This window comes from Ictalurus furcatus, chromosome 18 (assembly GCF_023375685.1).
Source record: "Ictalurus furcatus strain D&B chromosome 18, Billie_1.0, whole genome shotgun sequence".
Taxonomy (NCBI): Eukaryota; Metazoa; Chordata; class Actinopteri; order Siluriformes; family Ictaluridae; genus Ictalurus; species Ictalurus furcatus.
In genome coordinates this window covers 21,749,943-21,777,864 of record NC_071272.1, presented here as the reverse complement: position 1 = coordinate 21,777,864, position 27,922 = coordinate 21,749,943, and the positions used below count along the sequence as shown (strand labels likewise).

The window sequence follows — 27,922 nt, the reverse complement described above, 5'->3', positions numbered from 1 at the left end:
AATTAAAAAAAGACCAAATATTTTATTAATAATACACAAAAGGATTATTATTATTATTATTGTTATTATTATTTATAACAGGGTTTTTTTATGCAGCACTGATGGCAGTTGGTGAGCATACTTACTGTATATATCATAATACATATTGTGTATTGTAGAAATGCCTTTGAGAATCATATGATCATTTTTGTCATATCACCCACCCTTAATTAAAACTGACACCAAACTGGATCTGCTTCAGTTTAGAGGAAAACTGAGAGCACGTCACACGTGAATATGTCAGAATGTCCCCAGCTGAGAGTGAGTGTAATACGGTTAAAACTACTTAACCCTAATAACACACTGTGGATTTGTTTACTTCATTACTATTTATCTGTCTATCTGTATGTTTATTTCCATACTACATTGTGTGATAGTGTGTGTTAGTGCGTGTTAGTGTGTGATACTGTGTGATAGTGTGTGTTAGTGTGTGATAGTGTGTGTTAGCCTGTGATACTGTGTGATAGTGTGTATTAGTTTGTGATAGCGTGTGATAGCGTGTGTTAGTGTGTGTTAGTGTGTGATACTGTGTGTGTTAGTGTGTGATAGCGTGTGTTAGCGTGTGATAGCGTGTGTTAGCGTGTGATAGTCTGTGTTAGTGTGTGTTAGTGTGTGATACTGTCTGATAGTGTGTGATACTGTGTGTTAGTGTGTGTTAGTGTGTGATACTGTGTGATAGTGTGTGTTAGTGTGTGTTAGTGTGTGATAGTGTGGGATAGTGTGTGATAGTGTGTGTTAGTGTGTGATAGTATGTAATAGTGTGTGATACTGTGTGATACTGTGTGTTAGTGTGTGCTAGTCTGTGTTAGTATGTGATGGTGTGTGATAGTGTGTGTTAGTGTGTGATAGTGTGTGTTAGTGTGTGATACTGTCTGATAGTGTGTGATACTGTGTGATAGTGTGTGATAGTGTGTGATAGTGTGTGTTAGTGTGTGATAGAGTGTGTTAGTGTGTGATAGAGTGTGTTAGTGTGTGATAGTGTGTGATACTGTGTGATAGTGTGTGTTAGTGTGTGAGTGTGTGATACTGTGTGACAGTGTGTGATAGTGTGTGATACTGTGTGTTAGTGTGTGATAGAGTGTGATAGTGTGTGATAGTGTGTGATAGTGTGTGTTAGTGTGTCATAGAGTGTGTTAGTGTGTGATAGAGTGTGTTAGTGTGTGATAGTGTGTGATACTGTGTGATAGTGTGTGTTAGTGTGTGATAGAGTGTGTTAGTGTGTGATACTGTGTGATAGTGTGTGTTAGTGTGTGATAGTGTGTGTTAGTGTGTGATAGTGTGTGATACTGTGTGACAGTGTGTGATAGTGTGTGATAGTGTGTGTTAGTGTGTGATAGTGTGTGTTAGTGTGTGATAGTGTGGGATACTGTGTGACAGTGTGTGATAGTGTGTGATAGTGTGTGTTAGTGTGTGATAGAGTGTGTTAGTGTGTGATAGTGCGTGATAGTGTGTGTTAGTGTGTGATAGTGCGTGATAGTGTGTGATAGTGTGTGTTAGTGTGTGATACTGTGTGATAGTGTGTGTTAGTGTGTGATACTGTGTGATAGTGTGTGTTAGTGTGTGATACTGTGTGATAGTGTGTGTGTGTGTGCTAGGTCAGCACCACATGACAGGACATTAGTAATGTAATGAGGATGCTGGAGTTTATACATCACCATGTCATGATCTCATTGTTGATAAAGCTTGCTTTCTTCTACTTATCTACAGGCTGTACAGCAATATAATACAGACAAAAACACAGCTAGCTTGCTCTGCACACATACAAACCTCTTACATAGGCTACACACAGGGGGACGGGATACACAGCGAGCAAGCCGTACACATCTGTATAGTTCTTGAGTTGTTTACCTTCAGTGTGACAGCTGGAAGAAAGGATGCTGCTCGGAGGTCGGAAGAGGTAAGGAAGGTACCGGGAGAAGCATTTCATCTTTTTAGCGCGCGCATCACTCCTGCTCAGACACACAGCTGTGAGAAGCGAGGCTTGTTCCTTTCTTCAGCCTCGGTTCGGTTCGGTTCGGTTCATGTGCGCACGGAGAAGCCGGTCCAATCTCTCTCAACCGAGGGAGGAGAAACTGCGCTGCGGTGAACCATATTGATTCCTCCACTCACCAGCAGACGCGAATATTCCTTATTTTAGTGACGGGTCTGGTGGGAGAGGCTTTATGGTGGAAAGGGAGGGAGGGAGGGAGGGAGGGAAGGAAGGAGGGAGGAGAGGATGGGATGGGGGGGGGGACTCCTGCTTCGTCACTGTTTGCATTATTATTGTATCAGAAGTTAGGAAATGTGTTGCAGTTAAGCAGAAGGCTGGTTCACACTGTTTACATGTTTACTGTTTACACAGGTGCACTTTCTGACCATGTAGTACTCAGTTATAGAAGGGGAATTGATTTTAATTGCACCATTCATTGACATCCAGATGAGGATGGAGTCCCTTTTGAGTCTGCTTCCTCGTATCGTCTCAGTGAGACGTTTTTCCTCGCCTCCCTCGCTTCATGTTTGCTCATTAGGGATTACTGGTTCGCATGTTCCGTTCAACTCACACCTCCAGGGTTGGGGGTTCGATTCCCACTGCTGCCCCCTGTGTGTTTGTGTGTGGAGTTGGCATGCTCTCCCCTGTTCTGCGGGGGTTTCCTCCGGGTACTTCGGTTTCCTCCCCAAGTCCAAAGACATGCATGGTAGGCTGATTGGCATGTCTAAAGTGTTCGTAGTGTATGAATGGGTGTGTGAATATGTGTGTGATTGTGCCCTGCGATGGATTGGCACCCTGTCTAGGATGTACCCTGCCTTGTGCCCGATGCTCCCTCTATAAGCTCCAGGATCCCCGCGACCCTGAAGGAAGGATTAATTGGTATAGAAGATGGATGGATGGATGGATGGATTCTAGTTATCTTGATTTTAATTGGGAAAATTGCTTTCAGTGAACATTTCCTTTCCCCAGACATGATTGAGAAACCCTATTTTTTGGCTTAAAGGCAGTGGTCTACGATACTATTGAGACTATCGAGACACTTCAACACAAGAAAAATCTGGTAACCTTGCAGATGATTGACCTAATAAGAATGGGCCACACAGAAAATCATCTCCACAATCGTCACAATCACAATCAAACAGTAACACATCAGGGCTTAAAGAGACAAGATGATCATTAACTAAATGCCGTAGTCGAGGACAGAACACAGAGAGGAGACAATATGAGGAGAAAGACCATGACATCAAGAAGACAGGAAGCAGAGAGACCACAACATGGATGAAGCCAGGAGGCAGAGAGAGCACGACGTCTGAGAAGCAAGGACGCAGATTGCCTTCCTCAGTGGAGCAGGGAGGCAGAGTAACATCCTCAGTAGAGCATGGAGGTGGAACAATGTCCTCAGCAGAGCATGGAGGTGGAACAATGTCCTCAGCAGAGCATGGAGGTGGAACAATGTCCTCAGAGGAGCAAGGAGCAGAGCGATTTCCTCAGTGGAGCAGAGAGGCATCAAAAAAGACAATCAATATTTAGAAACAGGAAACAAGATTGATACAATCAGGAGACCCACAAAGGACAACACAAGGGATGGAGACAAGACCAGGGGCCTCGTTTATCAACCACGCATAAACCGTGCATGCATTGTCCTATAGACGTTGTGTTTTGGTATTCCGTACTTGTACATTGGTGCCACCTATTGACAATGTTCTACACGCAGTTTGAGTGATGTGACTTGTTCTTAGTTGATGACGTCATCATCGTGCGCCTGGTTCACGCAGGTGCCAGTGCAGGCATGGCAATCTTCTCTCTATTCTATCTTTAAACATCTTCTAGAAATTGACTTTAGATGGCACGGTTGGTATGTAGGAAGTCTTTTCTACGGGTCATCTTTCTATTTTGACAAGTATTTGTGAAGTTTGTGTGAATTTTAACGTGATTGATTTACTGAATGCTAATGTCTCATGCATACAGAGCATTTAATCTTTGCTGATTTCACTGTTAATGGTGATATAACGGATCCCTTTCTGTAGATGTCATTATACACAATGCTTATCTTTCGTGTCAGTTTAATTGAATCTCTTTTCATTTCAGTTCGTTCGTAAGTATTCGAGTTAATTATGCGTCTAGAGGGTGACCCATGTTGATTCTTTCTCAGTTTTACCCTACTTCAGCTGCCTTCAAGTAAATGAATATACTGGATTCTCCTCGTCAGTGTGGTTATTTGAGAGGACTTTTAGCTGCTTGCCTTAAGCAAGACGCTTGAGGTTGACGACAGAGCAGTGCATACACACATTTCTTTGCACTGAATGGGATTGATCAAGTTTTTCTTGTCCGAGGATGTGTGCATATGTCCTCACACTGCTGACCATGTGTATGCAAGAAATGCTGGTGGTAGAAAAATGTAATAGCAGGTAAACTGACTGTGTGCAGCTGTAGAATTATATAATGTGCTGTCTATCCTATCAGCATATCAGAGAGTAATTACTGATTTTGGTGCTCACAAGATGCAGACAGGTGACACAGGTGGAATGTAAAGTAAAATCGTATAAAAGGAACACCAACTTTCTCTTGAGATTCAGATCATGGACAGATGCCCTGACCTTTTCCTTTAGAATTCGCTGGTATAATTCAGAATTCATCGTTCCATCGATGATGGCAAGCCGTCCTGGCGCAGATGCAGCAAAACAGGCCCAAACCGTGATACTACCACCATCGTGTTTCACGGGTTCTTAAGTTGGAATGCAGTGTTTTCCTTTCTCCAAACATAACGCTTCTTATTTAAACCAAAAATGTATATTTTGGTCTCATCCGTCCACAAAACATTTTTCCAATAGCCTTCTGGCTTGTCCACGTGATCTTTAGCAAACTGAAGAAGGTCAGCAATGTTGTGTTGGTTTTCTCCTCGCAGCCGTGCCATGTACACCATCGTTGTTCAGTGTTCTCCTGATGGTGGACTCATAAACATTAAACATTAGCCAATATGTGAGAGGCCTTTAGGTGCATAGAAGTTACCCTGGGTTCCTTTGTGAGCTCATGGACTATTACACATCTTGCTCTTGGAGTGATCTTTGTTCAATGGTCTTGAATTCACCCCATTTGTAGACAATCTGCCCGAGGTCCTCAGAAATCTCCTTGGTTCATGATATGATACACTTCCACAAACATGTTGTGAAGATCAGACTCCGATAGATCCCTGTTCTTTAAATAAAACCGAGTGCTCACTCACACCTTGTCATCCCACTGATTGAAAACCCCTGACTTTAATTTCACCTTCAAATGACCTGCTAATCCTAGAAGCTCACATACTTTTCCCACTCACAGATATGTAATATTGTATCATTTTCCTCAATAAACAAGTGACCAAGTATCATATTTTTGTCTCATTTATTTAACAGGGTTCTCTTTGTCTACTTTTAGGACTTTTAGTGTGAAAATCTGATGATGTTTTAGGTCATATTTATGCACATCTATAGAAAATACTAAAGGGTTCACAAACTTTCAAGCACCACTGTAAGTTCTGGGAGTCTACAGCTACCATGCCGCAACTTGATATACAGTACAGAGCAGAAGAATCCAAGCAGAATTCCATCGTGATGTTATCACTGAATGCTTTTACAGTTACCAGGGCTTGTTCATGCTGATACTCATCTTTGGGGAACAGCTTGAGATCATCCATATAAAGCAGATGCTGGGCTGTTTGTCAGGTATATATATATATATATATATATATATATATATATACACACAAGACACTGTCTATTCAGCATGTTTGTTAGTGATGTTAGTGTTAAGCAAGATAATAGGGGAGACAATGAGTCACCCTTTTTCCTTGATGGAAGACGAGCATTTCAGTCCTCCATTCTTTCATAGATGCCTCCACAAACCAGGTGATAGTTGGGCATACTTGGTAGAGTCTCAGGGCTTCGAGGATCCAGGAATGTGGCACACTGTTGAAGGCCTATTTGTAGTCTACAAGCCATTATTAGATTTCTCTTCAACTTCTTTGCATGTGTCACGATCATCTTGCTGATAAGCAGCTGCTTTTTGCATCCTCTTGAAGCCTTTGAACAGCCTTTTCTGTTCTTCTAGAAAGATGCTGTTGTTCAGCAGGTGATTGCAGATTATGATGGCGATGGTGGCCATGAAGGTCTTGTATGTGGTAGGCAGGCAAGTTATCATTCAGTATTTCTTTGGCTGTTTTCTGTCCTGGCCTTTTGAAAGAAGGTAAGTGGTTCCAGATGTTAACGCTCTAGCGCCACCACTAGTTCAAATATTCAATTTTCAAAGTTATGATTGTTGAAAACTTTGTCCTAGAGAAAAGATATTGAGTTCATCAGATTACTCTCCTCATGGTGATTACAGTCCATGTCTTACATTAAGACTCCACCCATTACACTAGTCGCCATTTCGAAATGTACAGGATTCAGTTTTTTCGCTACTCCTTGTTCAAATCCGGTCCAAGTCCCACCAAAGTTGGCTCAGATGATCAGTGGACAGAGCCACACAGAAGCAGAATTTTGATATTAATATTTGTTCAAAAGTTAGGATTCGGCGTAACTAATGCGTTTTTGTGTGCCCATTCTCACCTTGGAAGCTCTCCTCGGCATCCAACCGAACGTGCGTTCTCTGTGTGGCGCGCTGTGATAAACGACAAGCTTCGGTTCTAAAGGGCTTGGATGGTTCGATTCCCATGTGGTGCAAGTTCTTAAAAGTGTCTGTAATCTTGTCATTCGGGTCCTTTCATTTGCGGCTCAGCATTGCAAACTTTCACCCTCTTGGCATGCAAATAAATGCCTCTGTTCTGTTAATTTCCTGTTCAGTCTTATTCTCAGCTGTGCTTCCGAACCTATCTTTTAATCATTCACGTTCGTTCTATTTCTCCTCTTCGTGTTCTTCGGGCTCTGCATTGCGCTTGCTGGGACTTTGGTGCTTGGCCCCTTTATACACTGCTTACAGCTTTACATTTACGTGTTCAAAAGAGTGTAGGTATACAAAGACAACAAAAGCATTGAGGCAAAATGAAAAAAAAAAAAAAGATGAAAAAGTAAGGGGAAGAAAGGAAGAAGAACAGAGAGAAACAGAAGTATGTAGTGAGAAGTTAACAGATGATTACAGTTTAAGCAGCAGGTGTGGATCAAAATGAGGGAATTCACCTACTTCTACTGTAGACACCGGTCAGCCATGTAATTAAAACGACCTGCCTAATATCGTGAAGGTGCACCTTGTTTATACTACATATACAGTTATACACTGAGCAGCCACTTTAGTAGGAACACCTGTACACCCGCCCATTCGTGCAATTATTCAGTCAGCCAACCATGTGCCAGCAGTGCAGTGCATAAAGTCATGCAGATACAGGTCAAGAGCGTTAGTGTTAACATACAGCATCAGAATGTGGAAAAATGTGGTCTCAGCGACTTTGCCCTTGGCATGGTTGGACTGGTTTGAGCATTTCAGTGGCATTCTGCTGACAGGAAGTGCTGACAGGAAGGCTACAGTAACTCATCACACACTGTATCAGTGTGTATTTACAGAACACACCGTGCATCGCAGCTTGCTGCATATGGGGCTGCGTATGGGCTGAGTGCCCATGCTGCCCCCTGTACAACGCCAAAAGCGCCTACAAAGGGCATGTGAGCATGAGAACTGGACCACGGAGCAGCTCTTCTGTGGGATCGGACTAGACAGACACACCTTTGCTACTCACTTGCAACTATGAGGCTTGGGTGCCTATGACCCTGTCGCTGGTTCACCGGTTGCCTTTCCTTGAACTACTTTTAGTAGGTACTAACCACTGCATACTTTGAATACCCCACAAGACCTGCCGTTTTGGAGATGTTCTGACCCAGTCGTCTAGCCATCACAATTTGGCCCTTGTCAAAGTAACTCAGATCTTTAAGCTTGCCGATTTTCCTGCTTCCAACACGTCAACTTCGAGAACTGACTTCTCACTTGCTACCTAATATATTCCACCCCTTGACAAGTGCCACTGTAATGAGATAATAAATCTTATTCACTTCACCTGTCAGTGGTTTTAAGATCCTGAATTAGTATGTGCGATGGACCGGTCACCGTTTGTGTCATCCGGTCTCTGTATAAGGGCAGTCATAATTGTATTCACGTTCTTGGTGTTAAGTTGAAATCATTTAATGGTTTCATTCGCGAGGTGTCCACTATGAGTGGCTAGAGGTAACGTGTAATTTGTAGATTCTCTTCGGACCATCCTAAATGTATCTCCGCCCTTGAAAAGTGCGAGATGGCTGGGATGAAAACCATCACTTCTAAATCTGAGGCTTTGGTTCTCCCATTGAAAAGAATGGGATGTTCCCTTCACATGAGGGGAGAGACCTCAGAGAGGAGTTCTGATCATGACTGAAAGAATACAATCACAAATGAGATCACCACAGGTGGTGCAAATGAGGTTCCTCCGAAGGATTGCTGGGCTTACTCCCGTGACAGCTTGAGGAACCTAGCAATTTTGGAGAACCTGGAGTAAGCCGTTGCTCCTCTGAAATGAGAGGACCTAGTTGAGGTAAACTAAATGTTTAGAGAGAGTTGGGTTTTCTCTATTGCACACCCAGATTCAAAAGCACGAGGATTAAAGCTTGAATTCTGCGCTGGTTCATTTTAATCCATGAGCGTTAAGACTAGAGAGCCAAAACAATTCCATATCTACATTACTGTACATTTTGGTAAATGCATCCATCACTTCTGTTTTCTATTCAAATCGGCTAGGCATGCAAATGTCTAATGAGGTCAATTCTCAGCAGGAACAATTCATGATGAGTCTTATTTCCTCTTTCTAAAAAATATAAAACAGCAGATCTAGCCATGAGGGAGCACTCCATGCATAAAATACAGCCTGCAAGGCCTAGCACGGATTCGTGGTCAGTTGCAGGGAAATCAAACGTATGTACACGAATCTGAGATCTTGCCGTGATACGGTGCAGCTGGTCTTCGAACCTCATGTAGAATTTCTTTTTCTTTTTCCTGTAGCAAGTCACTTATGTAATTGTGGTTTATAATAGCAGTGGTATAACCGATAGCATGTGCCTGGGGGTGGTTAAAGGAGGCCATCTGTGTGTGGATCAGCATAATGTCTTCGTGTTCTCCCTTTCAGTGCCACCATCACATTATGCGCTGATATTTGTGTGAGGCGCTCGCCAAATAGTGTACGGTCTACGTTAATCACTGTGACCCACTTGCTCGCATTTATATCACTAAACTACTGTTACACAACGCACTCCGACGAATAGTCTGTTATGTCTGTGAAGAAAATACACTAGAATTAATATTACATCTGTTCGTTATATTATCTGATGAAAAACACATATCGAGATCTTACGAAACGCCGTGTTAACCGTAAACAATAGTAGCGGCATGATTAATGATTGACTCAATGGAGTCTGTAAGGCAGAGGGTTAGAGGGTGTGCGAGGCTAGGATATGGTTTACCCATCTGGGTGCGCGTACATCGCTGACGGTTGTCCACTACCTATATAATATCTAGTCAGAGCAGGGATTATGACCATACCTTTCTACTAATTCGGGGGGGTGTAGACAGTTAGTAATCATGTATGTACAGAATGCACCCATGTGTTAGGTTTAACTAATCAAATAGTCAGTGAGTGTAAATGTAAGCGTCGTGTACCTAATAAAGTGGCCGCCGAGTATATACTCAACCCCACACTTATTCTTATTTATTTATTCACGTACAAAGAAAGAATATATGCACACCTTAGCGAATGAATTGCCTATATGCCTCGGAAAATTTCACAAAACGACTTGAAACATCCTGTATGTGCGACCCCTTTGTGGCACTATATGGTGTGAAATCAGATGAAGACAAATTTCTTACACAACTTTATTTACAATTAAGAAAGAACAACAACAAAAATAATAATTTACTATACTTAACCATTAATATGATTACACTTATTCTATATAGTGTATAAAACTGAGAAAAATGTTAAACACACTGAGTAAATAAGTTACTATAAACCGATCAAATAAATCAGGACAAGGTAACCTACACATTTCCTATACATTACATATACTTCCTAGGCCTCATTAAAACCATATAATGCTCATTTATAAATACCAATGTTTCATAAATACCAATTAGTCATAGTCATGCACTGATACATCATGAAAGTTCCATTTCCTTTATTAATATTCAAAATCTGCAGCTGCATAAAGTATGTGCAGCTTATAATTGTATCTTCATTTAGCGTTCTTTTTTTTTTTTATTGCAAAAGATAAAGACATGTTTGTTTATATAAAAGTGTTCACATCTGATTATTAAACCCTGCTCATGAAAAAATCAGTCATAACCCTCGTCAATCATTTGGTTAATAAACACCATTTGTGGCCTTTTCATTTGGTCTATTTAAAAAAAATAATAATAAAGATATTTAAACATTTAAAGTGTAGAGATGTAAGTGTTATATGTATGTCTTATTTGTTACATCGAGGTAAGTGCTAGTTGTGCTATGTCCTAGTTGTATTCTTCTCTACCCGACACAAAGGCGTAATGAATATTAAATGATAGGCATACGTATATTTTATCTACGGCATTTATATAGTAACTGAGCATTTGAGAAAACGCATAATAAACCCAAACCTCTTCAGAACTTCGTGAATAATTCTGTATGTTATACATGCCCAAGACTTGAACAGCACAACACCAGTTGAATCATCACCTTCAGTGTGTTTAGCAACACGATGCTGGTGGTTTCTCTGCAGCTGTTTTGTATCCATCCATGTTGTTTGGAGCATCCAAGCTTAAGAACTGAACTCCGTGGGTTGAATGCAAATCGAACACCCTTGGAATTCAGTTCTCAAAGCCAAAACCTCAGTTCACAGCAGTGTGAAATTTACACCACTTTTTCTTGTTTTTTTTTGGTCCTAAAGCAAAAAAAAAAACAACAAAACAAACAAACAAAAAAAACCCCAAAAAGTGTACATATAAATAAATCATTTGTATTGAATTGTGTTTTCCGGACATTTTGTTGATCACCTGTTGATTTTCCTCTGGGTCTGGGAATTTCTCTTCATTTCCTTGTTCCTCATCTGTAACTGTGCATGATTTAAGCTACACTTCCTGCATATATACATGTCTAAGGTCAACAATAAGTAACTGCTGCTGTGTGAAAGTTACTGGACACTAGGGATTTAAAAATAATAATAATCTAAAACAATTCATTCATGCATCAATGTCGAACGTCAACCCTAAGTAGCAACTTCAGGCTATGTGAAAAGAGTAACTGGGCTATATGGATTAAAAGGTCTAAAATTTAAAAAAAAATAATATATATATATATATATCTGATAGGCGTTATTTGTATTTAGAAACGTCACATGAGACTTTTATTCGCTTTCAGAGACGGAAAAATGATCGAATTATCAAACGATTATCAAAAGACCAAAATTTATGGCATCCTAAGGACTTCAATGAGAAGAAATACAACGAACATGGTTGTATAAGTAAAACTAACAAAAAAAAAACAACAAAACAACAACAAAAAAAACAATTGCTAAGAAATTATTTTATGAAGGCTCTCTATTACCTAGGCTTTATATAGAAAGTATTTCACAAGCTGACAGAAGTACATGAAGAAAATCTGTCCTGATACGTTCCCTAAGAAAAACATTCAAATAACTTATTTTGTTTAGAAAAGAAGTTCATTCATTCTAAAATGAAGGAGGGAAAAAAAAAAAAAAAAAAAACCCACACAAAGCTGACCAGCACATCATATGTTCAATTCTGTATCCAGTCACATTGTCCTTAACTTGCCCTCCTAGCTATATTAATGCTTATTTATTTATTTATTTATTTATTTTAAAAAATATTAAAGGTATTTATTTTTATAACATCTGAGCAGTTTTAATTATTATAACACACTAGTTGTAGTAAATGTAAGACAATATGAGCTGTGCACGTGGTACACAAGTTTTTTGTTTTTTTTTAAACACACATATCCTATGCAATCGCTGTGTAAAAAAAAAAAAAAAAAGGTGATAAATATAAGCCTAGTTACGAGGTTTGAAGTATTTATATTAACAAAAGTAGAATAGAATAATTTTTTTTTTTTTTTTTACATTTTATAATGCTAATATAAGAGCCGGCCAGCCAGAACCGAGCATCACACCCAGATCTCACCTTAACACTAAACACGTGCAAATCCCCTAATAAACATAGTCATCCTGAGATACTTAAGATCCCTAAACGTCATTTATCTTTATCTCTCCTCCTGTCGCTCTCACCTCTTATTTGGCTTTTCTTTCCCCCTCCTATAAAGGCTCCGGTGAGTCATTCCGGTAGCAGCAGGGCTCAGGATGCTGAATCATAAGTGCACTTGATAATACTATATAAAAGGCGTGCACTGAGCCGCCTACTCCTCTGGCCCGGGCCCGTTTCGGCCTATATAAAGCCGGGTGCTCATTTGCATATCATTTCTAGCCTTGCACACGCGCGCGCACCCGTGGCCTGCGGTGGAAATTCCCGTTTTTCATCCGTTTCATGCGCGCAGGCTGCCATGATAACAGAGCCGCGTCATCCGGCAACACGGAAATAGTTTTGCAATAGTGTTTGTGATGGCTTGAAATGAAATGAATGCGTTGCTCAAATAACAACAGGGTTGTGTTCGTACCCTCCTCCTCCTCCTCCACCTCCACCACCTCCACCTCCCGTCTATACGAGCTCGCTGTAAGGCGACGTGGTGTTTGAGAAAACCCCTAACCGCTGGAAACAGGAGGAAACGGCGGTGAAGCAGTCGATACACCATTTCCGCTCTGTAAACTCCGCGGGTTGTGACGGGGAAATCCTGAAGCACCACGAGCTTTCGCCTTCTGTAACCGTCTTCGCTGCTGTTTCTTTTATTTTGTTGTTGAAGTTTTTTGAAGATCTTTAGCTGAGTTTAAGCTCTTAAAATATATGGCCTCGGAGCATTGAGATTCAGTGAATCTTTCGTACAGGTCATATTGCAGGGATCATACCATGTATGATGCTGAGCAGGTTTGGCGCTTAATCTGGTTTTGCAAGGAGAACTTCGTTGTTATTTGTTTCTCATCTCATCACGGGTCTAGATTTTTATTTACACCGTTAAAGTCATATGCCAAGACCTATAGTGTAGTATTCCTGCACTTGCACACAGATATATATACTACACACAAAGTGTCCCGTCTTCACCCACATAAACACTTGCCTGAACTCACATGATGGAGGAAGTGAGTCACGTCAGGCTCCAGATGACCTAAAGTCAGGCGACAAATGTCAGGAACTGAACATGTACATAAATATTGACCTCTGGGTGCTTAAAAACAAATATGTGGAGAAGAAACTATTGCGAAATGTGAGCAGCGGATTGACACGCACGCACATGTTGTAATCTGCAGTAGTCAGCTGTTACTGCAAAGACTGACCTTAATACAAACATAACAAAAGTACTCCTGTTGAAAATGCTGATCGGTTCACCTTTCTGTTTTAGTTCCCACTTCTGGGTTTGTTTGTTTTTTTACTATATCAGGTAGCCTATTTCTGATTATTCAAAGGCTTTACAGAAAAGTAGGGGGTTTTTTTGTGTATGAAAAAATACGAAAAATTAATTCATCCATCCATCCATCTTCTATACCACTTATCTTTCCTACAGGGTCACGGGGAAACTTGGAGCCTATCCCAGAGAGCATCGGGCACAAGGCGGGGTACACCCTGGACAGGGTGCCAATCCATCGCAGGGCACAATCACACACACACATACACATTCACACACCCATTCATACACTACGGACACTTTGGACATGCCAGTCAGCCTACCATGCATGTCTTTGGACTGGGGGAGGAAACCGGAGTACCCGGAAGAAACCCCCGCAGCACTGGGAGAACATGCAAACTCCGCACACACAGGGTGCACCGGCAGGAAAGGTGAAATTATATATGTATATATATATATTTTTTTTTAAAAAACAGAATATTTTTTATATGAAATAAACAGATTCTTTTTACACCTGTTTTTTTTTTTTTTTGTCGTTCTCTACTCCTAAATCAGTGGCTGCTTTCTAACAGGACTGATGTTGGCTGGGGTTTCTTTTTTATTGGTGGACTATTTATTCTTAACCCAGCACTAACACTGATGTGTTGAAAAAAAAAAAGAGTCTAGCAACGATGATAAAATCTCCAGTGAGTGTGCAGAACTATACATTTCTCCTACTTAAAATGTACAACATATGAATAAATAAGGATTTTTTCCCCTCCCATCAAAGCAGTTAAAAATACAAAGGACTGAGGGACTCGTACACAACTGTTACAAAAGGAGCAAACATTCACTGATGCTCAAGAAGGTAACATGATACATTAAGAGCCGGGGGGGTGGGGGGGGGTCTAAACTTTTGAACAGGATGATCAGTGTAAATTGTTATTATTTTATTTAAAGATCTTTTTTTTAGTTCCATTTAGTACCTCCCTTGAGACGCTAAATATGATTTTTACATGTCTCCCAGAAGACAAAATACTAACAATTAAAACCGATCATCCTGTTCAAAAGTTTACACCCCCCTGGCTCTTAATGTATGGTGTTACCTTCTTGAGCATCAGTGAATGTTTGCACCTTTTGTAATAGTCGTGTACGAGTCCCTCAGTTGTCCTCAGTACGAAAAGATGGATCTCGACATCCTATAGCCGCTGTTGGAAATTGCTCAAATATGCACAACATGCTGGAAAAGCAAAGAATGTGCAGGACCTGGAGGATTTTTCTGAAGAACAGTAGGCAGGACAAACAATGGACTCATGAACAACTATCACAAAACATAAAAACAGTCGTAGATCATCCAGGTAACGACACGCAGTATTAAGAATCAAGCGCGTGCAAACTTTTCAACTGGGTAATTTTTTATAAATCCAGCTATTATCTTGTCTTGTGGACGATATGTAAACATCTGTTATGTGAAATAGCTTATTCATGGACAGAACTAAAAAAAAAACAAAGAACAACAACATGGGATTTTTATCATCCCTCTTATTATTATTATTATCTTTTTTTCTTTTTTTTTTTTACTGTATTAAGATTTAGCAAATTCTGCAAGGGGTATGCAAACTTTTGGGCTATAATACTTTTATACAGGCTAGTATATGTTTTATATTGTATAAGATCAATCTGAATATGGACTTCAGTTTTAGGGTTACTGTCCAGGGAATCATTTATAGTTAATACACAGATATAACGTTTATTCTTTAGACAATCGGTATGAGTATGCCATATTATTTTCACACAGAGGAGTGTTTCGGGCAACACTCACACACTCACACACAAGGGGCCAACACGTTTCCTAAGTTTCGGTAGCATGACGTCATCACACTGCGCTCAGCGGAAACACGTGACTTTGACACCTCCGGAATTGAATCGCCAAGCCGCTTCGCTTCCTTTGATGTGAAACGGTTCGGAAACTATTTTTCCACTCTGACATTGTAACACACACACACACACACACACACACACACACACACATATACACACATATACACATATACAGCAGCCGGTATGACCTCCTCCTGCATGGACAGCACCTGTTCTTGTTAAATTGAATCTGAATGTCCAGCGCCATGTTGTTGTTCACCTCATTAGCTTATCTCTCTGTAATATGCGCTGGCCCGACGCGCGGGGATTCAAGCTTTACGCAACTGGACGGCGCACCTCCTTCTAAAATCGGTAGGCTAGAATGAACGCACTATAGCTGAGCACTTAATGTTTCCTATGAGGTAGAGCCTGTAGTGCATATGCACGTCATATGTTGTGGAGACTTATGTTTATGTTTATAACGTCATACCTTAACCCAAAATGTTCTGCATGGTAGTGAAATCTCTCATTACTCTGTGTGTGTGTGTGTGTGTGTGTGTGTGTGTGTGTTTAGCTGTTGTTGGCGCTGGAATCGGCGGAACCGCGACAGCGCATTTCCTGCGGCAGCATTTTGGACCGGAAGTGCGCATTGACGTGTTCGAGAAGCAGGAGGTCGGTGGTCGCTTGGCAACCGTCACTGTTAACAACCAAGCCTACGAAACTGGCGGCTCCATCATCCATTCCCTCAACTTGCACATGCAGGACTTTATGAAACAGCTGGGTCTGTACCTGACTCTCACACTGTGTGTGTGTGTGTGTGTGTGTGTGTGTGTGTGTGTTTAACAGATAGCAGTTTGCAATTCCCAGAGATTTGTCATCTCGACTGGTTTTATAGTCATGCATCTGTAAAAATGTATTTTATCGTGTGTTACGGCGAATGTAGCTTATTAAAAAAAAAAAACCCAACATCTGGAATATAAACAACAGTTATGGAAATAGGTGCACCAAACAGCTCATTGTTTTCTCCCAAAACAAACAAACAAACAAACAAAAACCCTGATTATACACGCACATAAAAATGCAAGATTTCATGCTGAAAATGTCATATTGCTGTTTAAGTGAAGAGTCTTCTAACTATTACGGTATACTGTTCTAACTTTGCCCTCATTGGACATCGTGTCCAGAGAGGTTTCATTTCAAAGTGTATTTGAGATTAAACTTAACAGTGTTTCTAGATGTCCTCAGAAACAGCCCTGGGTCTTGATGGGGGAAATTAAAGTTGAGGAGGATTTTGATGATCCAGTCCAGGATACTGATCCGTATTGCACTGTTTTACTGTGGTAGGGCTGAAATATCGAAAGAGTGTGGCAGGCAAGATGGCCGTGTCGAATGGTAAGGAGCTCGTTCTGGAAGAGACCGACTGGTACTTGCTCGACCTGTTCCGCCTGTGGTGGCGTTACGGCATCAGCTTTATCCGGATGCAAATGTGGGTTGAGGAGATCATGGAGAAGTTCATGAGGTGAGGAGCAGCACTTTTCAACTGAACAAAACAGCACAGCATGGGGGAAAAAAACCAACAAAGCCAGGACTATCTATATCATGATGGATTATATCACAATCATGTTAAATCATAATCTATATAATGATTGACTATCTATATCATGATCATATTAATATAATATTGCCTGTGAAAGAAGAAATTTTCTGTAGGTCGTCAGGTGGTGATGTGCATGAGTAGTTAATTATTATATATATATATATATATATATATATATATATATATATATATATATGTGTGTGTGTATATGTGTATATACATATATATATATATATATATATATATATATATATATATATATATATATATATATATATATATATGTGTGTGTATGTATGTATGTATGTATATATAAAAATAAAATTAAGCTAGGTACATCTGATTTGATGTTAAAATGTGCATGCAGCATATGCATCCGAATGAAGCCAAGTGTGCCAATACTTTATTGAAAACGCAGAGAAGTTTTAGTGCAAACGTTTTTCGGCAGTATAAGTCTAATCCTTTTTTGTTACTAAATTTTATGCTGGAAATCCCCTTAAAATGGACTTCAGACACGAGTGAAGCTATGGAGGAAAACTATTTCAGACATTTGACCTTGCTGTGACCCTGAACCACTCCTCCTTGAGATATCGCACCACCGAATATATATATATATATGTGTGTGTGTGTGTGTGTGTGTGTGTGTGTGTGTGTGTGTATATATATGTTAGAATTGGTGGTGGCAGCTGATGATGTTACCCCTCTGAAGTGTGTTATTTTTGTATAACAGCCCACCATGCAGTGTATTATCCCGCTTATACCACAGCGATTACCATGTTTAATTTATTAATGAAAGACATGTTGCGTATTTTAACAGTTTATAGTTACATTTAATATTGTGGAACGTCCAAGAGACAATTTAGTTTCTGATCTCACTTATGTTATAGCTGTAATAAACAGTCACTCCTTTCTCTCTCTCTCTCTCTCTCTCTCTCTCTTTCTCTCTCTCTCTCTCACACACACACACACACACACACACACACACACACACACACACGCTCTCACTCTCTCTAAATACATCTCATTTTACCGAGAAAGCATATACTCCTCTGTCCTGAAACTGTGCTGGGAAATTTTTTGCAAAGCAACTGTAAATGTGACAAAAGGCTTAGAACAGAGACTCCATTCCGAAATGTTAAAGAAATGTCTCCTATAAACAATACGTCACATTTTTAAAATCCCTCTATTGTTAGTCTTAGCTGACATACTTAACTATAGAAACAATAGCGTATTATAACCAGTGCGTGAACCTGTCGTTCATGTCGCAGCTGGGACTACGGTCCGAGCCGTGTTGTTATACCAGTCGGATTTCAACCACGCTGTGGTAAAAGAGGCTATATAAATCATTTAAATCATATCAAGCATTTAGTATATTTCACTCACCAAGCAGGAGATTTCAGCTGCATTCGTTAAGTTGGTGTACTCCTGTGGAAGGTGTCTCTCTTTTTTTTTTTGACCAAAACTACCAGTGTTATGGGTTTTGCTTTTTTTCATTTCTCACCCCATGCTGCCATCATTAAAAGTTATGAGCGAGAGAGAGAGTGAAAGCACTTAGTTTTCTATCGGTTTTGCTAAACCTTTCCCCCCACATTTGACGGTTTGGCTTGTTATCTAAGCAAGAAAGCCAGTATGTTGCAGGTGTTCAGCTAATTAATATAATCATTGAAATACCCCAGAAATATCCCCGAATTTTGCACAGCACAGTACATTAAAGCTTGTTGGCATACATCAAACACACACATTTAATTGGCCTGTTAATCTCAAACAGCCGTATTTTAGGATTATGGTTTGGCCTTCGTGACACGGGAAGCTTTCACACCTAGTAGTCCGTTTGCAGAGTCTAAATCAGGGTGAGATGGATTCTTGTGGTTCGTTTGCTGTGAAGTTTGGTTTCACATCACACAGAATGAAATGACTCAAAAACAACGATCCAGTACTGGCATACGAATGTTATTGTGCCGTATCACTGAACATACAATTCATATGAACTTTGAGTCATACTGCATAATGTACAGTGGAATTATGGCACCCTTCCTGTTTGCATGGCATGACCTTAATTTATCGCCTTGCCAATGCAGCACTGTTTGTTTAAGCTCTCAAAAATGCCTAAGAAGTCTTCAAAGGTACTCCCATGCCCAAAATAAATTTGTGACATGAAGATTAAAATGGATGCCAATAATTGAGAAAAATGCCACAGGGGGTGCTATCGAGCCACCTGCCTCTAACACGGGTCACAAAAAGGGCATAAAGCAAAAGCGAGTGTTTTTAAACAGATTATTATCTCTGTTTAACACCAACATCCTAGGTTCTGAAAGTAGAGTAGGTGATAACATTTATTCTACTGATTTAGGTTGTTTTTCTTTTGGTTTTATTTTGTACTGTAATGGGGTGGCATTCACCAGTCGGGGTCAGTGGGGAAAAAACAGTCATGCAGATGGTCAAGAGTGCAAAAAAAAAAAAGAAGCTGTCTATATGTAATATTTTAGACTAGATGTAGCAAATTCTGCAGTCGCTGTAAGACTACACAGGGAGAAGTTATCTTTCCTTTGAATGGATCACGATTCACTAAAGTGAGGTAATTCACTTTGTTTGAAGTGCACTGCATCAATCAGTTTTTATCTTAGTGATGCTATTTTTTAAAATTACAGGCTGACTAGTAAAACGGAACAGCTGTGCAGCCCCTAATACAGTGGTTTTCAAAGTGGGGGCCACCAGGGGGCGCCTGGGGGGCCTCAACAATTTGGTGTGAAATATAAATTCTCGCTCTTAGACAACCACACACACCCACACACACCCACACACAATCAATCCCTATTGTAATGTGATGTAAAGATGTAAGATGTAATTATTAATAAAAAGGGGGATGTATTCAGAAGTCTGTATTTTTAATGTGTTTTAAAGACATCTTGCAAAAGGGGAGCCTCGGTCAAATGTTAATGCCATTTGGGGGGCCTTGCCCTGGAAAAGTTTGGGAACCCCTGCCCTAATGTATATCTATTTTCCAAATATCGAAATATATCAAGTTATTAAACATATTTAAAAACTCACACAGGCTGGTATTCTAATAATAATATTTCCGTTCAGTCTCCCGTCCCTCTTGTCTTTGTGCTCCGTTCATTTTTTTCAAATCAGTGAAATCGGTGGGCACACGACTGTACGCAGTACAACGTGCAGTGAAATGCTTTCTGCAACTGTTTTTACAAAACAGAATTGACTCGCGTAGAAATAGAAAAAGAAAAATCTAAACATGTAAAAGATGGACGGCAAACAACGTGGCGGTAGTTGTATGTGCAACGCAGAAGAAGGAGAAGCCTTTATTTTTGTCACATGTACATTAAGGCAGAGTGAAATTCTTTTCTTCACATTTCCCAGCTTGTTAGGAAGCTGAGTTCAGAGAGCAAGGTCAGCCATGATACAGTGCCCCTGGAGAAATGGTTAAGGGCCTTACTCAGGGGCCCAAGAGTGGCAGCTTGGCGGTTCTGGGCCTCGAACCCCTGACCTTCTGATCAGTAACCCAGAGCGTTAACCGTTGAACTGACCCGCCACTGCAATGCAATGATCTGCCTTGTGTATTGACAGGAATGTTGGGTGTGTGTGGGTGTTGCGCGAAGAGAAAAAAAAATGAACCGTCGTTTCAACCCTGTGAGACATGTGGTGAAATATTTTGCATTATGTTTAGTAGTTTGCATGTTCCGGCGTGCTCCAGTTTCTGTGCTTTCATTTCATTAAGAACTGACTTATTATGTCCGTACTACATAATAATATTTGTTTCTCCCCAGAATCTATAAATACCAGGCTCACGGCTACGCATTCAGTACAGTGGATGAGTTGCTAAATTCGCTGGGCGGGTCAGGATTTCTCAACATGACCCGTCGCTCTCTGTCCGAGTCGCTGTTGGAGTTGGGTGTGTCTCAGCGGTTCATTGATGAAGTCGTGGCTCCGATCATGTGGGTCAACTACGGCCAGAATGTCAGTATTCCAGCCTTTGTCGGTAGGTATATTCGCTGTAGCGTGGATCACCTACATCACATGCAGTATGGGGGTATGAGTCGAAAGCAGGGAGCATATTGGCGCTCGGTAGCAACGTAAGCACGTAAGGGATGCACAGAGAAGGACCGCACAATTTATCGTATTTCGATATCGCGTTCAATATTCTGGGCTTCCGCAATCAGATGTAATTGACTGTGATCACATTTTTCAGCGAAGTTCCGTGCAAACATTTCTGTAAGCCAAATTGAACTACAAATTTCTGCTGGATTTTCCAAAGTTTTCAGAAATGGTGATTTTCTTCAAACTCGCACGTGTGTGTTGATAAAAGTCCTGTAAATTTCCAGGCACGTGCACACCATGGCTAATTTGCATTTGGTGACACCCATAAAACTCCCCCCCGAAAAAAAAAAGGCTCAAAAAGCTGACGGAGGTACAACTGAACGTTATTTTGGGTCATAAGTCAGTAGAGATATAGATTGTTTATAAAAAGGCCAATGAGTCCTCCCTGATAACATTTTGGAAAAACACACGGGCGTCGTAGGAAGTCACGCAGCCCACGGGTGTCCTATGTATCCTATGATGTCATGCAACACACTAAGGAGCATGAGGCACATTGCAGCTTGAGACATACCAGATCAGTCACTTATCAGCCACTTTACATTTTATATCATTACACAAGTTACATTAATATGAAACGCCAGGGATTCACAAAAGTTTCATTACATCTGTGTGTGTAATTGAAATACATAAGCTATTTAAACTTGACAACATAGTCCTTGTATAAAAGTGCAGCGACGCGTCGCAAATGATATGATCCGAAGCCGATCGATCGAGATTCACGTTAGTCAGTCTTCTTGTGCGTAAAGTACATATACGCGCTCGGAGCTCGAGTCGGACACCGAGATTTTTCCGCAATTAAGGCGTTTTCGTGACTCAAAATTCCTTGCGTGAGTTCTAGTAGGAACAGTTTAAATAAATGCGTTCGTATCCAGCTTGACAAACGAGGCCCATTTGGTTTTTTTTTGGTTTGTTTTTTTAAAACTGACTCTCGTGAATTAAATCACTTTAAATTGAAATTGCATTTCATTATCTCCACAGGAAAAACCAAAGATGCGGTGATTATATTTAGCTTTTAAAATATTCCCTCGATTAACTTTTATGGGGCGCACGGTGTCTTAGTGGTTAGCACGTTCGCCTCAGACCTCCAGGGTCGGGGGTTCGATTCCCACCGTGGCCCTGTGTGTGCGGAGTTTGCATGTTCTCCCTGTGCTGCGGGGGTTTCCTCCGGGTACTCCGGTTTCCTCCCCCAGTCCAAAGACATGCATGGTAGGCTGATTGGCGTGTCCAAAGTGTCCGTAGTGTATGAATGGGCGTGTGAGTGTGTATGTGATTGTGCCCTGCGATGGATTGGCACCCTGTCCAGGGTGTACCCCGCCTTGTGCCCCATGCTCTCTGGGATAGGCTCCAGGTTTCCCCGTGACCCTGAAAAGGATAAGCGGTATAGAAGATGGATGGATAACTTAGCGCTTTTGTTCATATTTACCTCTTTAACTTTACTTGTGCTAAAGCTTTGGAACGGTCGCTAAGATCGGGGAATAATTTGAACAGCGTTGCAAACGGCCTTTGATTAAAAATATGTAGGTTAATATGGTATAGTAGATTTTTTTAAGGACGTAATGAGTCTAATTTATAGAGTCTAGCCTGTTTATCATATGACTGTACCTATTCATTTTCTTGCTCTCTTCTCGCTTTACTCCTTGCTGCTTCTCAAATCATGCGAACTTTCACTTTTAGCAGACGGAAGATTTCGCTGGAGGTTCTAGCACATAAATCGCATACATTTAAATTTCTGTTTTTCTTTCACAGGTGCCGTTTCACTGGCTGGTGCACAAGCCAATCTGTGGGCAGTGGAAGGAGGGAATAAATTAGTTTGTTCTGAACTTCTAAAACTGGCAAAGGCCAACCTGATCCGTTCACAAGTTACCACCGTTTCCCTTCAGCCAGCAGGTATTTACATGTACTCATAACCACATGTCTGTAAAGTCAAGTCAGTGGTTCTCAAAGCTCATGTCCTTCCAGAAAGCTGACACTCAAGACTCTTTGATTAATATATATATATATATATATAAAAATATAAAAATAAATAACTGGCTACATGCAGAAACCTTTACCATATAAACTATTCTTCATTTATTTTGTTAGATGACACTTTTATTTAATCCATTTATTATTAGGCTTAGATAATGTAAATTGTCTGCCATACAATTCCCTGTGAGCGAGCTGTTACTATATAGATGATAACATATTAGACGAGTTCATTCATTAAAAACCTATTATTTGTATTACTGACAGATGTACTGTCAGAACTGCTCTTATAGAAACTTAATCACCACCTTCTGGCCAAGATTATACACTATATGGCCAAAAGTTTGTGGACACCTGGCCGTCATATTCGTTCGTCTGTGCTTGTTGAACACACCATTCCAGATTTATTCGCCTCTTTGCTGTTATAATACTGTAAGCTCTACTCTTCTGGGAAGGCTTTCCAATAGATTTTAGGGCGTGGCTGTGGGGATTTGTGCTCATTCAGCTACAAGAGCATTAGTGAAGCCGGGCACTGATGTCAGCGTTCCGATTCATCCCAAAGCTGTTCAGTGGGGTTGAGGTCAGGACTTCATGGAGCTCGCGTTGTGCACAGGGGCATTGTCATGCTGGAACAGGTTTGGGCCATTTGGAAATTGTAACGCTACGGCATACAAAGACGTTCTAGACGTTTGTTTGCTTCTAACTTTGTGGCAACAGTTTTTGGGGAAGAACCACATATGGGTACGATGGTCAGTTGTCTACAAACTTTTGGCCATGTAGTGCATCTCGGAATATACCCGTGCTGTCAGTTGAACTCAAATGGAACCTTTGGAGGCATCACATTTTAACTTTTCAGTAGCACTTACTTTGTGTTGTGCAGTTGAAATTTCTTTATTTGGAATTGACACGTATGCAGAGATTCTTGGCTTATATTAAAAATAGTTTGTAAAAAGGTCATTTTTACTATTAACCACAATAGTAAAGAAATTTTTTTTAAATTTTTTTTTTTATAGAAGTTACAAGATTACAAGACAGTTTACTTTATCTGGAAATATGTTTCTTGCTTGGAGTAACATTCCTGCCGAGCATTGTGTATAATAGTTGTTGGAGTGCCCTCAAGTATATAATATTGCAGTATGTTATACAACTGACTTGGTACATGCCAGGAGACATATTAAAAAAAAATCAGGGATCTTAAAGTTAAAACTAGCTCTTTACAGGCCGGTTTAGGAGAAACTCTCGGGGGTGTAGTCTGCTACGTAAGAACTGTTTAAATTAACATTAAGTACAAATCAAGTACAAACACTTCATGTGAGATTCATGTATGAAATCAACAATACTTTTTAATGCTTAACTGCATCATCAGCCAATCAATGTCCTGCAATATTCATTATTCATAGCAGCAGGGCCCCGGCTTGACTCTTCACGTAGGAATTCCTCTCAGCATTTTCGTGAATAGGTTTTAAGGAGGAACTAGTTTGGAACTTTTATTGCCACCTAGGAGAACTATTTGAGGTAAGATAAGATTGTGTGTGAATACGGCCCCAGGTTTGCGTTGAGTAATTTTTTTTTTTGTTCTTTTCCAATGCCATAACATTGTGCAGTAGTACTACCTTTTGATTCTGTCCAATGTGCCTTCAATATCTGGCTGACATAACGTGTCTTATATAATAAATGTCATTTTTGCTCATTCTAGGTGAATCCTACCAGTACAAGCTCGATTACACTACTCAAGCTGGGATTGCATCAGATATCTACGACATAGTTATCATAGCCAGTCCTCTCCAGCAAAATGTCAACTCAGGAATCTCTTTCCTAGGCTTCGAACCCCAGCTATCAGAGATGACCGGGTCTTACCACACAATGGTGGCCTCTATTGTCCATGGTTATCTCAACTGCACTTACTTTGGCTTCCCTGACCCCAAGCTTTTCCCCTTCACCAGTGTGCTGACCACAGAAATGGCTGATCTCTTTTTCAACAGCGTCTCTAGCATCTGCCCCGTCAACATCAGCACCGTCTTTCGTCGCAAACAGCCACACGAGGCCGGCGTCTACAAAGTCTTCTCCCCTAAACCACTGGAAAAGGATGAGCTAAAGACCCTTTTTAAGTCTTACTACTCTGTGCAGGTCACTGATTGGAAGGCATACCCTCGATACGGAAGCTCTCAGGAGATGCCACCTATGATCCTGCATGACGGTCTTTATTACCTCAATGGAATTGAATGGGCAGCGAGTGCCATGGAGATGAGCTCTGTGGCTGCTAAGAACATTGCGCTTCTGGCTTACCATCGCTGGACCAGGCAGCTTGAGATGATTGACCAGCAGGACCTCATGCACAAGATCAAGACGGAACTGTGATGCTTTATGACCAACAACAGTTTTCTGTAAAAAAAAAACAAAAAAAAACAAACAAAATATTTTTCATTAAAAAAATCTAGCCAGCACTAGCTGAAGACTATTGTGTCCTGAATCTGAAATTGAGTGCTTTGCTTTGGAGGACATGGCCCTTTCCACATCTGCTACAAAATTTCCAGTCATTGTTTTGATAAAATGGTTACTGCTGAATTTAAAAAAAAAAAAAAAAATTAATGAGAGCTAAAGTGGTTTGGGATTTTTTTTTTCCATCAGATTTTTTTTTTTAAATCTTAAATGTGTGGTTTGCTTGCGTAATTAGTTAGTTGGAATAAAGATCTGCTGTTCTCAACCAAAGATTCTTTCTAGATCATTCTTATAGCAATGTAACACACGTATCTTCTTCATGTAACACCTGATTTATTGTCACATTTTGCACTAATACAGTATTGGCTTTTGTACAGTCTAATTACTACACAGTTCATTCATTTCATGGTTCCATTGGTTAGTTTTTTTTAATGCAGAGAAATGAAATATGGATAACAATAGATTATTAGAATACTTTAAGATTTAGTTACACTGCGTACATTTAATGGGGAAGTCATTTTAAGAAGTCGGACTGTGTCTAAATGGTTTAACGAGCGTTACAAGGAAACTTTCATTTCAAGTAACAAAATACTACGTTGTTTTTGTCACTTTACTTCATCCGTGTTCCCTAAGTCCCGCCTCCTGCACTGCTTAACGCCCAAAGCACCTCTTTATGGATATGGATTATTAGCCAATCCCAGCACAGGAGACAGGATCGACACGTGTCGTTGATGAACTTGATCACTTCCTGGTCTGCGAATCCTGTTTGCGTATAATTCTTAACCGTATTTTTGTGAATTTTTTATTTATTTATTTATATTTTTTTTTTTAACAATTATTAGGATGCATACCAACAGAGCAGAATGCATGAGCATTACTTTGCTATACCAATATCTGTAGTGACATTGTTTTGGGTGTTTGTTGGTAGAGCTGTGCCGTTGCTCATTCCCAAGGGGGCTGAACATCCTTCGTTAAAACTCGTTACAAACTCAAAAATGTTTGCCTTGTTTTTCTCAAAAGGGTACTTAATGTACCATGAGGAGCCCTTAGTGATCTCAACCAATCGTGGCGGAAAGAGACTTACTGATGATTTGCATATTTCAGGGATCAACCGGACGGGTTCAGGATTCACATCTTATATAAATGTGCATGAAGCCTTAGGAAATTAGTCTTAAATATCATTCATTAATAAATGTCGTGCTATTCTGTATTTTTCCTTTAGTGTTCTCGTGACCATGTTGGTGCTGACACCAATCTGCTGCTATTTGTTGTAAGTATCCCCCCCCCCACACTTTTTTCTTCACTTTTTAATTCCCTTTTTCATGCAAGTAAAAATTTAAGCATGTAAAGTTTTTAAAATTCTGATCAGCAATACAATGCACAATGGTTTCCAACACTCAATTCACCTACCTAATTAAAAAGCAAGCCAGGTTATTTAGCAGGTATCACATCAAAGAACTGTTTTTACTTCTGATCAGCCACAGATGGCGCTACAGTCAGCTGTTTGGATCTTCTCCTCCTCCTCCTCCTCATTGTCATCTCTGCCAAAACTTGTGGAGAAACAGAACAGCCTTTTTGTCCAGCCCTGCTGTGAGAACCAGTGCATTTCTCAAGAGGATAAAGTAAAAGACCTTTAACTTCAGATCCAAGTTTTCAGATAAACACATTGTTCGCTTAAGACCCAGAACTCCTTTCATAAACTTTCGGGATAGCACAAAGATCTTCTTTCGTACATCTACGTTTATTCATTTGGCAGATGCTCTAAGAAGTGAGGTAGAATACAATCTGAGCATTTGAGATTTATGTGACTTGCTGCCATTGGAGTGTGTGTGAGGGAATGAGAAACAGTGTAAAGCGTTTTTGTAGAACTGTTAAGTTTAGAAGGCGCTATATACACTACCGGTCAAAAGTTTAGACATACTCATTCTTTATTTTTATTTTTTTACCACATTTTTGAATAATAATAAAGTCATCAAAACTCTGGAGTACCACAAATGGAACTATGGGAATTATGTTGTGATAAAAAAATTCTGAATAAGTGAAAGTAGACGCCCTTTTCGCCTGGAATTTCCAGAAATGTATTCTTGGCGTTTTCTTGAGGAATTTCCCTGAGATCATTTTTAAACAGTATTAAAGGAGTTCCCACCTACGCTGGACAAATATCGGCTGCTTTTCGGAATATTTCACCCCGAGTCGTCCGTTTTTTTTTTTTTTTTTTTTTAAAAAAAGAAAAAGAAAGTTTTTTTTGTAAATAAAACGTTAGTTTTCTAATGAAAGAAACGAATACGTCGGCACGCTTATATTTTTGTCTACGATACCGATTTCAAACATTTAATCATACACCTTCAGATCAAAAGGTTTTTAAAGATCATGAGAAACGTTTCAGTCGAGTGTCCACAAACTTTTGACCGAGAGTGTAAGTGCAGACCGTTTACCATTTAATGTCTCAGCAGTTAATGACTTTCCGACAGAGTTT

The 27,922-nt window shown here is 40.2% G+C and overlaps 1 protein-coding gene across 1 annotated transcript; it reads left to right on the top strand.

Annotated features, from left to right (window-relative positions):
• Positions 1 to 15,358: 15,358 nt before the first annotated feature.
• LOC128621961 (prenylcysteine oxidase-like) lies at positions 15,359 to 26,835 on the top strand. The gene is made up of 6 exons (XM_053648007.1): positions 15,359 to 15,707; positions 15,910 to 16,116; positions 16,680 to 16,854; positions 20,712 to 20,923; positions 22,789 to 22,929; positions 24,704 to 26,835. Exons 1-6 carry the CDS (start codon positions 15,590 to 15,592, stop codon positions 25,363 to 25,365), a joined length of 1,515 nt encoding a protein of 504 aa, XP_053503982.1. The 5' UTR covers positions 15,359 to 15,589; the 3' UTR covers positions 25,366 to 26,835.
• The last annotated feature ends 1,087 nt before the right edge of the window (positions 26,836 to 27,922 follow it).

Bases quoted from the DNA above. Each gene is read 5' to 3' on its own strand.
- LOC128621961 (XM_053648007.1), top strand. From the start codon at position 15,590: ATGTCCAGCGCCATGTTGTTGTTCACCTCATTAGCTTATCTCTCTGTA. The intron at 16,855-20,711 runs GTGAGGAGCAGC...GTTTCTCCCCAG, and splicing joins ATCATGGAGAAGTTCATGAG to AATCTATAAATACCAGGCTC. The intron at 20,924-22,788 runs GTAGGTATATTC...TTTCTTTCACAG, and splicing joins CAGTATTCCAGCCTTTGTCG to GTGCCGTTTCACTGGCTGGT.